The sequence below is a fragment of the Amblyomma mixtum genome, chromosome 4 (assembly GCF_055824585.1).
Source record: "Amblyomma mixtum isolate Tamu chromosome 4, ASM5582458v1, whole genome shotgun sequence".
In the NCBI taxonomy this organism is placed as follows: Eukaryota; Metazoa; Arthropoda; class Arachnida; order Ixodida; family Ixodidae; genus Amblyomma; species Amblyomma mixtum.
In genome coordinates this window covers 41,834,314-41,848,617 of record NC_143015.1, presented here as the reverse complement: position 1 = coordinate 41,848,617, position 14,304 = coordinate 41,834,314, and the positions used below count along the sequence as shown (strand labels likewise).

The window sequence follows — 14,304 nt, the reverse complement described above, 5'->3', positions numbered from 1 at the left end:
CTACCCACAGGAGTCCTTCGTTCGAGTCGGTTTCTTGGTTCTTCTTGAATACTATGCCGTTACGCAACCGGTATTCGTTTTTGACGCGCCTGTCTTCTGTGGATAGGTCTTCTTTTTTTTTCTAGCCTTTCCTTCAAAGCTTGAACTTTTCGATCATTCAGCTGGGCAACGGTGAGCACGTCTTCTGTCGCTATGCATGTTGCAAGGACGTGAAGGCCAGGAACAATATCCGTCTCTTCTGGAGGGTCGTATGCAGAGCGGCTAAGTGCATCAACATGAGTCATTGCCGCCCCCTTAGGATATTCCATGTCGAAGGTAAACTCTTGCAGTCGCCGCCACCATCTGCCAATACGGGGAAGCAGATTCCTTTTGCTCATCGTTGCCCGTACTGCGTTGCAGTCAGTGACCACCTTGAAGTTCATCCCGATTAGGTACGCTCGAAACTTTTCTAAAGCCCAAACAACCGCAAGCGCTTCTAGTTCGTATGAGTGGTATCTCTCTTCGTAGTCAGTTGTCCGCCGGCTTGCGTAAACGACAGGATGAAGCTGCCCATCTGCTTACTCTTGCAGAAGTATTGCTCCTAGGCCTTCTTTGCTGGCATCCGTGTGCACTTCTGTTCTTGCGTCGAACGCGAAATGCGCCAAAACTGGCCGTTCAGTCAACATCATCTTCAGTTCAGTGAACGCGGCATCGTGCTCTGAAGTCCACTTCCAAACTGCGTCCTTAGACGTCAGTCGCGTTAGAGGTTTAGCGATGCTGGCGAACCCTTTTACAAATCTTCGGAAATAGCTTGCCAGACCCAAAAACTGACGCACCTGGTGTACATTCGTTGGTTCGGGAAAGTCCGCGACGCTCTGGATCTTTAAACTTCCGGGTCGCACTCCTCTGGCAGAGATGTCGTAGCCAAGATAATCGACTTCCTCGAAGAAGAAACGGCACTTGCTCAATCGCAGTGTTAATCCCGCTCCACGGAGGACATCCAAAAGCATCCTCAGGTGGTCAAGCCCCTCGTCCACGGTCGCTGTGGGCAGCAGGATGTCATCCATGTAGGCGAGAGCCACGGTGTATCGTAGAGGACCCAGCACAGCGTTGATCATTCTCTGGAACACTGCCGGTGCGTTGGCCAAGCCAAATGGCATTCGAACGAATTCGTAATGGCCGTCTGGAGTAACGAACGCCGTCCTGTGTCTCGATTCCTCGGTCATAGGAATTTGATAGCAGCCTGACGCAAGATCTAGGCTCGTGAAGAAGCATTTCCCTCTCAGACGGTCCAGTTGATCCTCAATTAAAGGCAGTGGATACCGGTCCTTTTTTGTGACACGGTTGAGGGCACGGTAGTCCACGCAAATTCGTTGCTCCCCTGTCTTTTTTCGCACCAGTAGGATAGGACTTGCATAATCCGATTTGGAGTCGACAACAATGCCAGCTTGCTTTAGTTCTTCAATCATTTCTTTTGTGTGTGGCCGTTCGGCGTAAGAGTCGGTAGGGACGAAATTTCACTGGCTCCAGCGTTGTTAGCTCAATGCTCATTTCAGCGGCATTTGTGCAGCCAATCTCTGAAACGGTGGTTGCGAAGCAGTCCCGATACTCAAAAATAAGCTGTTCGAGCTTTGCACGTTCCTCAGGAGCATCACCAGGACCTACTTGAATCTCTTCGCTCGGTATCAATAAGGGCTGGACAATGCTGGTGTCCGACTCACCCTCTCGTGGCGATGCATCGTCTGGGTAGCAAATTTCAGCTCGTGCGACTCGTTCGTTCTCTTTGATGATCAGTTCATGATGGGAAATGTTCATTATAGGGACTATTGTTTCGTTGGTCCCGTCAACGCATAGGACACAGCGTGGTATGCAATGCTCTCGACCTTCTTGGCACCTGAGCTGCATGTCCACGAAGACATCTGAGCGTGGTGCGCTACCAATGGCGTAGAGCTTAACGAAACCCACGTATTTTGGGGGCACAACCGTTGTTTCCTTCGCCCATAGGCACACAGGTCGTTCTGGGAGCTCTGGAATTTCAATGGACTGAAGCTTGTCGTCTCTATTGTCCTCGTTCCTGTGCTCCTCAAAATCCGCACTGTGTTCTTCCGCCTCACAATCGTGATGTGTGGTTGCTCGGTGAAAGGTTGGCCCACAAGTAGGGGTATGGACTGTGACGCGTCCGGCACGACCAGCACGGGAACGTCCGCTGTAGCTTGGTCGACCGTGAGGGTGATGTTCGTTTCCCCACACGGTGTCACATGTCCGGACCCGTAGCCCCCGATAGTGAACGGCTTTGTCAACTTCGTGTAAGCGACTCCGATTCGGTTGGCATCCTCCTTCCGCAGAGTTACGCATTGGCTACCGAGATCGACGTATGCTCGTATGTCGCAGCCGTTCGCTTTCGCCATCATAAAGTACTTTTCGTTCGCCTCTTCAGCGGCTCGGAGGTCAAAGCCCAACACGTTCTGAGCGACGCGCGCTCCTCTCTCCGTTTTTGCCCTGCAGTCTTTTTCTCCGTGGCCCACTCGTCCGCAAGCGTTGCATCTCGCCTTTCGCTGTGGGTCCGGGCAATTGAGGGACACGTGACCGTACTCGCTGCAGTTGAAGCAGAGGGGCTCTCCTCTTTCATTCCATGGCGGCTTCCTCCTCGCCTTCGGAGAAAGGTTCTTGTGGTCGGTAGTGTTCAAGGCCGACGCCATTGCTTCGCTTTTGTTGCCATGGGCGTTGGCATATGCGGGGAAACGAGAGTAGTTCGGGGGACCACTTGCTTTTGAACTTTTGGAGGCAGTGTTTCCCAATCTTTCTTCGAGGCGTTTCAGGCAGTGAAGAAGGTCTTCCGGCGACTCGTACGTGCGTACGCTCACTGCTCTAATCACGTCGTCATCGTATAGCCCCGTGATGAGGTATTCAATGCAAGCTTCATCTTTGAGGTTGCAACGGCGAGCTTTCGAGAGCTTGTCGTAGTAATAACACTCGATGGGCTCACCGCGCTTTTGCCGTCGCTCCTGCATTTCCCGATGGAGTCGTTGGAATCCCGCTGTCGTGGGGAAGGCGCGCTTAATTTCTTCTTTCCATTCCGGCCATGTTTTGTTGACGGAAGAGAGGGAGTCATACCATGTCTTTGCAGGCCCTTCCAACCTCGAGAGTGCGTTTCCAGATGTCAGCCGGTCGGACCAATGGTAGACTTGTGCCAAGTCGTCCACGGGTCTTATCCAAGCGTCTACTGTCGGAGAGCTGGATGACACCGGATCAAACGATGGCACTAACCGAGCTGTCTCTCCCGCGCCGATGATGGGTGTGGCCGCTGCTTGCTGCGTCTGAGGCAAGGCAATTCCATTGATAGCTTCTCTCACTGCGGCCTGAACGCTGGCCTGCATGATTTCCGCCACGTTAATCGTTGACGGAGGTATCGGGGATACGTTTCCACTTGTCACCACGTTGTCGGATCCGCCTTCACTTGAGTCGTCGGCGTCGTCGTTCCCGCCATCGTTGCTCGGTCGTCCGCCATCTTCGTTTGCCATATGCGTGGAAGATGCTCCGGTGCGGGTGACAGGCATGGTGGGGCTTGCCGGTTAACTTCGTAAGTTCGGGCGAACGTTGACTCTATCTCACTTCTCAATTGTTAGGTTAAACGAACAATTCAAAAGACGTTTATTCGTCTTTTCTTTACAAAGGAGCTCTGGGTTAACAAGAGGTCCTGTTGCTTCTTTCGTGTCCAACACCTGAGTCCGTTGTTTACGCGCCGCGCGAGCGCTCGTCCTCCTCATCCTCTCCTCACATCACTCTCTCCTCACACGGGCGGCTCGGGTTGCTCGGACTCAAAGTTCGGGTTGCTCGCCCTCCGGCGAAAGATCTCCGTCGACGGGGATGAGCTGGCGCTCACACATGTTCACTCAGCCTCACGTTTAGGCATCTGCCCGTCTGCCCAATGTACACACTTCCGCAGCGGAGAGGGAACTGATAAACAATATCTGTAGCGCATGAGACGTGCGGCTTCTTGTGTTTTGTGCTAGATTTTTTCTAGATTATCACAGTTTTGCCATTCTTTCAAGTTTGCGCATGCGTGTCTTTGCTCGAGAAGGGATGTGTCTTTTATTGATCGATTTCGTTCAGTTGTAAGTTGTAGCCCCGTCCTGTCCTCATCTTGCTGTGTCCTGTTTCAACGCTACATTTTTTCGTTCAGATTATGTATGACCAACTGGCCCCACAGTGTACTCTGGTAAACTGATGTCTCTTTCGAAAGTGACGTCCTCCTCTGCTCTCTGCGTTCACTCTTTTGTCCCCCGATGCTCTCGTTCGATCGGTTACTCGAGGCCGGCGCCGAGGACGCCGCTTAACGCAGGGCCGTCACTAGACGATATGGAGCCATCTTAGAGCATAAACGAGCGCTCAGGTGGACCTACCCCGCTCCTCACCAAATGCCTTAAAAGAGAGCAGTCAGTTGCCTGGAGACCGCTACAGACTAATACATACCCGATCTGAGGGCAGAAAGTTGGGCTTGTTGGTTGATATGCATACTGAAACAATTGCTCAGAAAGACGAGGACAAAGCAGAGACAAATACAAGGACGAGCGCTACTCAAAACTGAACTTTTATTCCAAAAACATGCACATATAAATAGGAAAAAAAAACCAAACCACACCAAGCTATCGTCAAGAACATCACTTGTCACCCCCTGTATAGCCGAGTGATTTGGCCAAAACGTGGAACTCCCTATCAGAGAAGCGGGCGGAAGTCTGGCTGATGCATTTATCTTGCATTATCCCGTGTTTCTGAGCAATTTTTTCAGTATGCCGATCTCATAGTACTCAGCAAAATCTATCCTTCCACATCTGAGAACAAATGCCCGCTATGCGGGGAACACCCAACGCTCTATCGCGTTACCTGGGCCTGTCAAAAATGCAGGCAGTGCCAATAAACAACACACCAACACCGGAGCAGTGGGAGGCTGCGCTGCCCTGCTCGAAGCCTGAATGATAGCTGAGGCTGATCGACAAGGCTCGTAAGATGGCGTAGGCCACTGGGACCCTGCACTGAAGGCTCCACCTTCGCCGGGAGAATCCCTTTACGACAATATTTTTCTTTCCCTCACTCAACGCAGCAACGGGAGTTTAAGAGCTGCGCTCTAAAATTTGAAAGAAATTTCGCGCATTGAAAAGGGTACACTCACGTAACAAAGTTGTTGCAGAATGGCGGTTGTGTTTCTTTAATATATGGTTCCAAATTCGTGGTACATGACCGCTGAAACATATCGCAAAATGGGTCTTTAAAAATCGCTTTGTCAAAGCCACATAAGCAACCTTGCTTTCTCAAGGCCCGAAAACTTCGTTGCTAGTTACGTGGTGTGAACGTTTCTTCGACATTATGAGAGTGTTAGTGATAAAAAGATTTAGTTTCATATTTCTTAGTCTGCACAACCACCACTGACACCCCTAAGGTGAGAAATTATTATAATAACGAGATGTCGCTGTGGCTCAGTGGTTATGGTGCCCGGATCCTCACTTAAAAAACGCGGGTTCGATCATTCCCGTGGCGGTCAGATTTCGATGGACGAGAAATACTAGGCACCCGTGTACCGTACCATGTCAATGCTCCTATGTCATGTTAATGAATGTTAAATTATTCGGAGCCCTCCACTCCGCTATTCCTCATAGCCTTAGTGGCTTTCGACGTTAAACCCTATAAAGGAATTATTACTACAATTAACCCTATACGTTTCGCGAACCAATACAGTAGAAAACTAAGAGGTAGTAGAGACTGCAGATTCACTGCTCAGTCAATACAAAAAAAATGCAAACGCGCCTAGCTGCAAAATAAAATTGATCTACAGCTAATAGTAGCATTCCAACACTTGCGACACACCTTGCTTGCAATGCGCTTAAGGTTCTTGCACGTTTTTTAACTGTCGTTTTATTACCCAGCTCAAAGATTCACCAGACAGAAACCGAGGAAAACAGCAGCTTTTTTTCACCGTACGATCACATGCCCAAATGTTCAATGCTCTCTACTTCGTGCAAATTAATTTGTGCTTCTTTATATTTCACGACGCAAGAAAGTGCAGTTTATTGCTGCTTCTTTTTTATTACTGTGTATGAATGTTAAACTGCTATGCCTTTATAGTGCTTTCGGTGAATTACCTGGCTAAAGTTTCGGCAGTTGCAATTTGGCTATTTCAGATATTTCTCATGGTGTATTCTTCAGTCACGGCACCCTACGTCGGATTGTGCCTGCTCGCTGTGCTGTTTCCATTCGTCCACTCTAAGGTAAGCGCGCTTCTTATTTTGATTGCTGTGCTTATAACTGATCATATTTAGCAATACTGAGTGTACCCGTACCATATTATATGCCTTATTTCATTCCCTTTTCTTATCTTACTTTTCAACGACTGCATTCCTAGGAAGTGCCCAACCAAGCGCGATGATTCAAATGCAAAAAAAAAAAAATCTCGCATAACAACTTTGAGTTCAAACGTACTCATCGCCAGTATTTCACGTGTGAGCTTTTGTGAAAAAATATTGTATTACTCCTCGTGTGCACTGCGTGATGCGATTTACATGACAAATGAAAAATTGCTGTATATACCTTGTCTTTCCTTCTTGTTTTGGGTGATTTGAGAAATTTTTCATCAAAGAGCCAAACGTGGAAGCTATTCTGGAGACGGTAATCGTACTAGACGTTTTTTTCACGCCTCCCGTTCTTACAGAATGTTAACTCATGTCCGTATTCTGCGTTATATATGTTCTATTTTGTCTTTATCCCGGCGCACACCTTGTTTGATCAGTGCAACCCGCATTTTTCCCAAATACGTTTCGCGCCACAGCAGAACTGCTAAAATGCATAACATTTCCAGAATAAATTTTTTTTCGATTTTTTGCGAATAACCTCGATAGTAATCCAAGTTTTCCTCTCTTGCGGGTTATATCAGAGTTATGGATATGCTTGGAGCCGACAGTTTTTCAGAGTGAGAAAAAAGGATACTAGGAAATACAGAGAAATTTTTTTTTCAGTCAATTTCCTTACGCATGCTCAATAAACGCACAAATATTTTGCCCAACAGGTGGAATGAGACCTTTTTAACAAACGCGCAAGTGCTGTTCAGTTTTCTTTTGGCACAACTGAACGTTACGTTAAACGCAATCACTCACACAGGGTGCAGGCGTAGCTACGCTGGTGACCATTCTGTACGAAATGTGGCACATCGCGGAAATAATTACAAGTGGAAAAAGGCCAACCCGGGCCCCAGTGTCACTAGACTACTGCCCTGGAAACCTAAACGCCGCTGTCTCACCAGTTAACGCCACATTAACGGCGCCTGACACAAGGTAAGACAACTGTGATCACGTAGCCTGAAATGGCTGTTCACGAACAATTCTTGGAGTATTCTCTGAGAAAAAAAATGATGCTAGTGTGCCAGGCACGAAGCCAGAAAAATTAAAGGATTGCACTTAAGCGCGCTTAAGAGCAGAAATGCGAATGCCTTTCCCTGTCCTCTTTTTCCCTCCATTTTTTTTCTTTTTTTGGTCATTAATTTGATCTGATTTTTTATTATTTCACATTGCTATTTTTCGTTGTGTTCTTGTTTGTTATTTTTTTTATTTTGGAATTTTATTCTTTATTTCGAATGATTTTTTTGCAATGAAATGATTGTTTTGCCAGTTTAGCCAATATAGGCATTGTTTTGTGGATAGTGTTGGAGTCGCTATAGCTTTGTTTCGTCGGACGAACGCCATTGATGAGCCAGAAAATGCTTTCTCATTAAAATGTTTTCTTCAGAGGCCCAAGGTAACTCTTGTCTAGAATGGAGGGGACGCTGGGCCTAAAAGAGCAATGCATTGGGAACTGGGGGGAAAGGAGTTTCACTCCAGGGGAGGCGGGGGGGGGGGGGGGGGGGGCTTCTTTGGCTCCCCATTCGATGCGTGCCTGCAATGTTTCCTTTCCACGTAAAACGCGCCTTTTTTTTCTCTTTCCTTTTTTATGAGTGGTATGGGTGCGTACATCACGTCGTACAGTCTGAAGAAAAAAATCGCATATAAGCTGATAACGTAGCTTCAACTGTTTCCTGCAAAATTCTTTCAAACTTTTTATATACATGTAATAGCGCAAGAAAAGCCAGTGCTCTTTTCAGAAACTTTTTTCAGAGCCGGTTCAGAGAAGGGAATTAATAACCTCAAGACCTTGAAGGTGTTCGAGAATAGAATACTGCTCCTACATTTCACGGCATCTCAGGATAGGAGAGGGTGTACATAACCTTTTGAGGGAAGATGGGGCTTTCGTCGGTACAGTCAAGTCCTGCCATCTGGCTGCTCCTTTGATCTCGGTGCTGAATTTGCTTATGCCATAAGCATGCGCGGACCAATGTTACCATCTGACGCAGAAGCATGACGCCCTAAGGTATGTTGAATGGGTGATTTCTAGGCAATCGGGCCGTGGGTTGCTGTGGCCAGATACCGATTATTTTTTCCACCTCTCCATCAGAGGAGGAGAATCGGACGGTCTAAAGCCCGGCGCTGAGTGTCGCTTACTTTGACGAAAAGCTCATCAGTTTTTCCGTCACTGCGACTCTGCGTCTGCCTTCAGACTTTTATTTTTATTTTATTTTTTTTCGCAGGTCGGACGGCACATTCTTCCTGTTTCGCCTGTCGCACCTTTGGAGCAGCTTCTTCTGCATTTTCGCAACCATTCTAATCGCAGTGCTCATAAGCGCTCTGACAGGTATGCCTTTACGTTTACGTAGTAGGTGTAAAATTTTAGTATTAATTTTATGAAAATTAAATATTATTTACGTTCTTTATTTGCTCTTATCCGTCACTCTGGATGAGTGGCTTTCGCCTTTGGACAGCAGAACCTAAGGTTGTAAGTTCGATCCTGGCCGCAGCTGCCGAATTGTGATTGAGACAAAAGTTAACAACGCCCCTCTGCTGGGCGATGTGGGCGCAGACTTTTTTAAAAAGGGGGGGGGGGGGCAATCTATACTCATTCGGAATCCTGAACGGCTCCGGAAATTCTTCTCTCATCATATCTACATTTGTGCTGAGGCTCGTGCCATAAATGAGCAGCACTACTTCTACAAAGAGGAAGGGCACACGAAACGATGGTAAGAGATCTGCTGAGCGCAAAAAAAGCGCAGTCGCCTTTTTCTTTGTGCTTCGTTTTTGTTGGACAAAACCAACATATACATGCCTTCCATTACAGCCTTCCTTTATTCTAGCTGTGTACATTGCAGTATTGGGCAGATCAACGCCTTGTAGATAAGTGCATAGCACAGAAAAAATTGCGGAACGACTTCACAGGCAGTTGTCGATGACGTAACAAGCACTTGCAGCTATTTATCTGCCAACACTGCCAATGTCCGCCACTAGCAAACGACGAGTGACAGGCGACACTACCGCTCTTTTGGGAGCATTACTACAAAGTTGTAGAAGTTATATGAATATCTCGCTGTAAATATAATGTAATTGTTTTATTTGTTTTTTCACATAGTTTAACATCCCGAAGCGACTCAGACTATGGTGGGTGCCGTACCGCAGGAATCCGGATAATTTCGACTGTCTGTGGTTCTTTAATGCACTGACATCGACTAGTACACTGGAGTTTAGCATTTTGCCTCCATCTAAATGCGACCACGGCGACCGCCAATATAGGGTTAGTGGCCGAGCACCATAGCCACTGAGTCAGCGTGGCCGCACACGTAGTTTTCCGTTCAAAACTCTTACGTTACGAAAGCAAATGCTTCTTCACGTAGAAAACATTGCTGACGCATTCCCAGCTTTCGAAATTACGGACATTGACACTTAGGTAGAATACGAAGTAATTTATGTGGGGATACATTGTGGGTTTCTTTCTCTCTTGTTTCAGGCGAAATGAGTAGCAAGAAAATTCAACGTGGATTATGCAGCGACGCTCTCGTACGGTTATGGCGGAAATCAAGGAGCCTTTTGTTCTGTAAGCACGAGCGTGAGGTGAGTTATTGCATCTAGTTTTTGAGTGCCGTGCCTTAATTCTAGCGTTTTCTTCTTCTTTTCAGAATGTTGAGGAAACGCCGTACGACGAAAACAATAAGAGCAGTCAGGCAGAGTTCGAGACTTTCATCATGGATGAAAGAAACTGCAACATTTAATATAATCTTATGAAGAAAAGCGAGCAGGCCACAGCCCGAAAAGTATTTCCTGGCTATCTCCTCTTCGAAAGTATGTGTAAGCATTTCTAGAACGAGGTGTTGATGATGAGGGAGATGGCTTGTGGTTGAGAACCGGCTCCATCTATGTAGGGAGCCCGGCAGCCGCGGCTACTGATCGGGCGGATCTGACAATCGACGCTGATACTTGGACCAGTTCCTAGAACTTTTCACATTGTTGGTGGTAAAGCAGGAAATAGACGAAAGCGCAAAAGAAGATTTGAGGTGGACATCGCTTTTTCAGCGCAATATAAGTTGAACGGGCTCTGCCGTGCCATTAACGACCGCCATAATAAGATGACACCAGTCCGTTTACATGCCAGGTATCACATATGCCAAGGTTAGTAGATCACGCCTGCGCAGTAGTGCACGAGCTTCCTCTGTCATGCAAGAAAGTTTATATAGGTCAGACCTGTCGCTGCATTAACATTAGTTAGCGAGAGCATCTGAATTTTTTGTAAGATTCTAGATATTCCCATTTAAAAGACCACTGCAGCGATTGCGAGAATGATGAAAAAGAAAAAAAAATCCCGCCCTTTAATCGCTAACACAAAGATTTTGTTTCGCCACCGGGATAAGAGAGAGACAGAAAAAAAAACTTTATTTGAAGAGGAATTCGGGGCACGCCCCAGGGTCCCCGCACGACCCCACTGCACTCAAGTGTTTATGTTCCTAAGGTCCATACCACTGGCAGCCCGGCCGGTGGCGATGGTCTGCACAGGCGGGTCCTTTGCTGCGCCACCGGGATAAGACAATTCCGCGAACTAATGGAAGTTTATTTTATCCACAAAATGTAGTCACCTGCATAAGCCAGCCTTCCTTGTTGCTGTCGGACAAAGAGATTCTGCTTCTAGATAATTCATTATCTTAACTTGAGATAGACAAAGCAGAGGTGAAGTCCGGTTTTGATGGGATTTCACCGCGTGGCAAATTATGAGCTAAAAAGTCTCCGCTTGGAAGTGCTTGTGAATGTGCTCTGGGCTCTGTAATGTCACTTGAGTTTGATGTATAAATTTCGTGTTCTTTTCAAAAAAATTCAGTTGCGATTCAGCGCCCACCTGTTGTGTCTTTCTTTTGTGCTTTCGTCTGTTTCGCGCTTTAGAAGCCACAGTGAACTTTTACCAACTCGCACACCTATCCGTCCTTCTTAACTGTTCTCATGTCATCAGCGTAAGCGTTCGCCATCGCGCTCGTGCCTGAATCTCTTCGTCACTGGAGCCGGGGCTGACGGCAGCGCCGCTATAGAATAAATGCATTGAAGAAAACTCCTAGCACATTCCAATATGGTTCATGTTTGAAAATTACAGCGCCTCGGTTCATACTTGCCCACTTGGCTGCTGAACACGTCGACGCCTTCACTGGTTTCGGTTCATGGAGCTAAGTAGCAAGCAGGGTCTCCCTGGCCGCTTTCGAAGCTTATTGATCCCTGGACCTCAGCCGCTTTTCTTAACTACACAGCATGCTAGATTTGTCGTGCCGCTTTTCGTGCTCTGCATGCCGCCGTGCTCAGCAGCCTCTCTTTTTCGTGCTTGGCCGCGTGCTGAGCGTGCCTGTTTTCTAGCATGCTTGCGTCCTCCCGTGCCCTTTCTTAAGTGCCTCATTTGTCCCACGTTACGTCTTCTGCTTGGGAACTGGGTGGAACAATCTTCTGTGTGGCACTTATCTGCGTATTACTGATCGTGCGTGTTTCCCTTCGCCATTTTGACTTCTTTTTTTAGGATTTCAGCTTCTTAGTAAACACTTCCCTATCGAAAAATCTCATATGAATTCATATGTGTCTCGTATCATTCCATATGTGTTACATACGAGCTATATGTGTCAGATATGTGTCTCGTATGAACTCGTATGCAGCCCATATGAGTTATATGTGTCAGTATATGTGCCTCATATGAACTCGTATGCAGCCCATATGAGTTATATGTGTCAGTATATGTGCCTCATATGAACACATATAGGCTTCATACGAGTTCATATGTGCCACATATGCGCCTCGTATGGACTCATATGGGCATCATATGAGCCATATGTGTCGGCGAATGCGCCTCGTATCAGCACATATGCTTCATACGAGTTCATATGTGTCGCGTACGAGCTCATACGCGTCACAAATGTCACAAATGAACACATGTGCTGCATATATAGTAGTTCACGCGCTACGGAAATGTGATTTGTATGGACTTATTACATATGTGGCATACCTCAACTGACACGCGACACTCGTGCGTACACAAGAGCTCCGATATGCGTCGCATCAGCTTACATCAATCTCGTGCGAAACAAATAGCCGCTGATGAGTGCCTCTTATATAGTGGGCCTTGCTGTCTGAAACACGCGGAAAAGAAGGGATGAACAAGCGAGTAACAAGTGCCCAACCAACGCATAAAAAAAACTCTTGGCCTGTTTCAAATATTTTTCTCAATGATTCTATGCTTGTGCCCTCTTGTTGTAAACAGCGCCTATCCAAACAGTATGACGTTAGGCGTTTCCAATGTGCTTGGTCAAACGTTAAGCTAGAAGGCAAATATTGCCTTCTGGGCTTAGTTGAGCTGTTGAGCGAATAACGCCAGGTATTTTCATGCAAGAGCTCCGACTGTAGCTATCAATAGGTGCGCAATGAGAGTACTACTTTGAATGGTGCAGGCGCTGTGAAAATTGAAATACATACAAATATCAGATTTTGCAGTGCTTATCACTGAGCACATCAAGATTCACAATGTCAGTGGAAGTGCAATCGGCTGTAGTTCAGCTCTTAAACCTTACAAATAAACATTTGACCTCGCACCTAACCGTCGAATTCTAAAGTAGTGGGAAGCATAGCATAAGTCTTGTCATCCAAATATAACCCAATAGTTTTCCGTTGTTTTTGTGTGTGTATATACACACACACATATGTATATATATGCTTTGTATACAAAACCATGTAAATTAATACCATGAAAGAAAAAAAAAGTCAGCCGTGGTGTAGTGGTTAGTGTAGTGAGCTGTAGATCTCTAGGTCAGTGGTTCGAATCCGGACACACCCGTAGTTTTTTTTTCACGTCCGAATTTTAAGCATGAAATGCTTTTAGCCCCCGTTGTCGGCAGTGTGGTGACGTCACGCCGAGACCGAGAGCCATCATCCGGGCACTGAAATCCACTCATCCGGGCACTGAAATCCAGTCATCCGGGCACTGAAATCCAGTCATCCGGGCACTGAATTCCAGTCATCCGGGCACTGAATTCCAGTCATCCGGGCTCTGAAACGTGAACATCCGGGCACCGTACGAGACTTAACGAGATTTAACGAGACTCTCTAAGCCCTCCTACGCGACCGGCATGCAAGCGCCGGTTGCTCTCCAAACGAGACAAAAAATAACTGCTGCCAGTGCCTTCTCAATGTTTATCAAGATATCAGTGGAGCTGTGGGTTTGATAATGCACGGAATTATAATTTACGATTTCTAATAACGCGTGCAAAAAGCACATAAATGCCACGTTACACTTCGTTGTCATACGTGATCTCTTAGGGGCTTCGCGCATCGAAGCAAAGCCGCGCAGGCGCACAGGGGCCCGGGGGAGAAGCGCTGCGTTCAAAGGGCAAGGCATCGCGCCGAACGGGTGGTGGCGTTCCTCCCTTCCTTTACGGTGCGGTTCGGGTGTCCACCGAGATGGCAGAGAATTACTGCGCCATTTCCTTTCCTCAAAAAACCTTGCGGTCAAATGGCAAGGCATCGCGCTGAACGGGTGGTGGCGTTCCTCCCTTCCTGTACGGTGCGGTTCGGGTGTCCACCGAGATGACATAAGGCCCGTAAACACTTCATGCTTACTCTACTCTCGTTTACGGGAGAGGCAGAGTTTTTTTTTTTACTTTCTTTAGTTCACTAACTTCAATGGAAGCTATTTTATTGTTAATTGCCTTATAATTCCACCCCAGCCCTTCCCTTTCCTTTCCCAATAATTGTAAACCAGACACATATGACACATATCACACATATCACACATATCACACATATGAAACATATGACACATATCACACATATGACACATATCACACATGACACATATCACACATATGACACATATTCCATAATCTCGTATGAACCAGACACATAAGACACATATATATGAGATTTTTCGATAGGGTTGAGAAGCTTTTGTTGCTCAGAAACCACA

The 14,304-nt window shown here is 46.8% G+C and overlaps 1 protein-coding gene across 1 annotated transcript in view; it reads left to right on the top strand.

Moving 5' to 3' along the window:
• The window catches only part of LOC149346319 (sodium-coupled monocarboxylate transporter 2-like), a 95,515-nt gene extending 83,627 nt beyond the window's left edge, over window positions 1-11,888 (top strand). The window contains exons 11-15 of the mRNA XM_089586369.1: window positions 6,156-6,242; window positions 7,129-7,301; window positions 8,588-8,691; window positions 9,835-9,938; window positions 10,004-11,888. Coding sequence (XP_089442495.1) covers window positions 6,156-6,242; window positions 7,129-7,301; window positions 8,588-8,691; window positions 9,835-9,938; window positions 10,004-10,096 — 561 coding nt within the window. The 3' untranslated portion in view covers window positions 10,097-11,888. The remainder of the gene's footprint in view (window positions 1-6,155; window positions 6,243-7,128; window positions 7,302-8,587; window positions 8,692-9,834; window positions 9,939-10,003) is intronic.
• The last annotated feature ends 2,416 nt before the right edge of the window (window positions 11,889-14,304 follow it).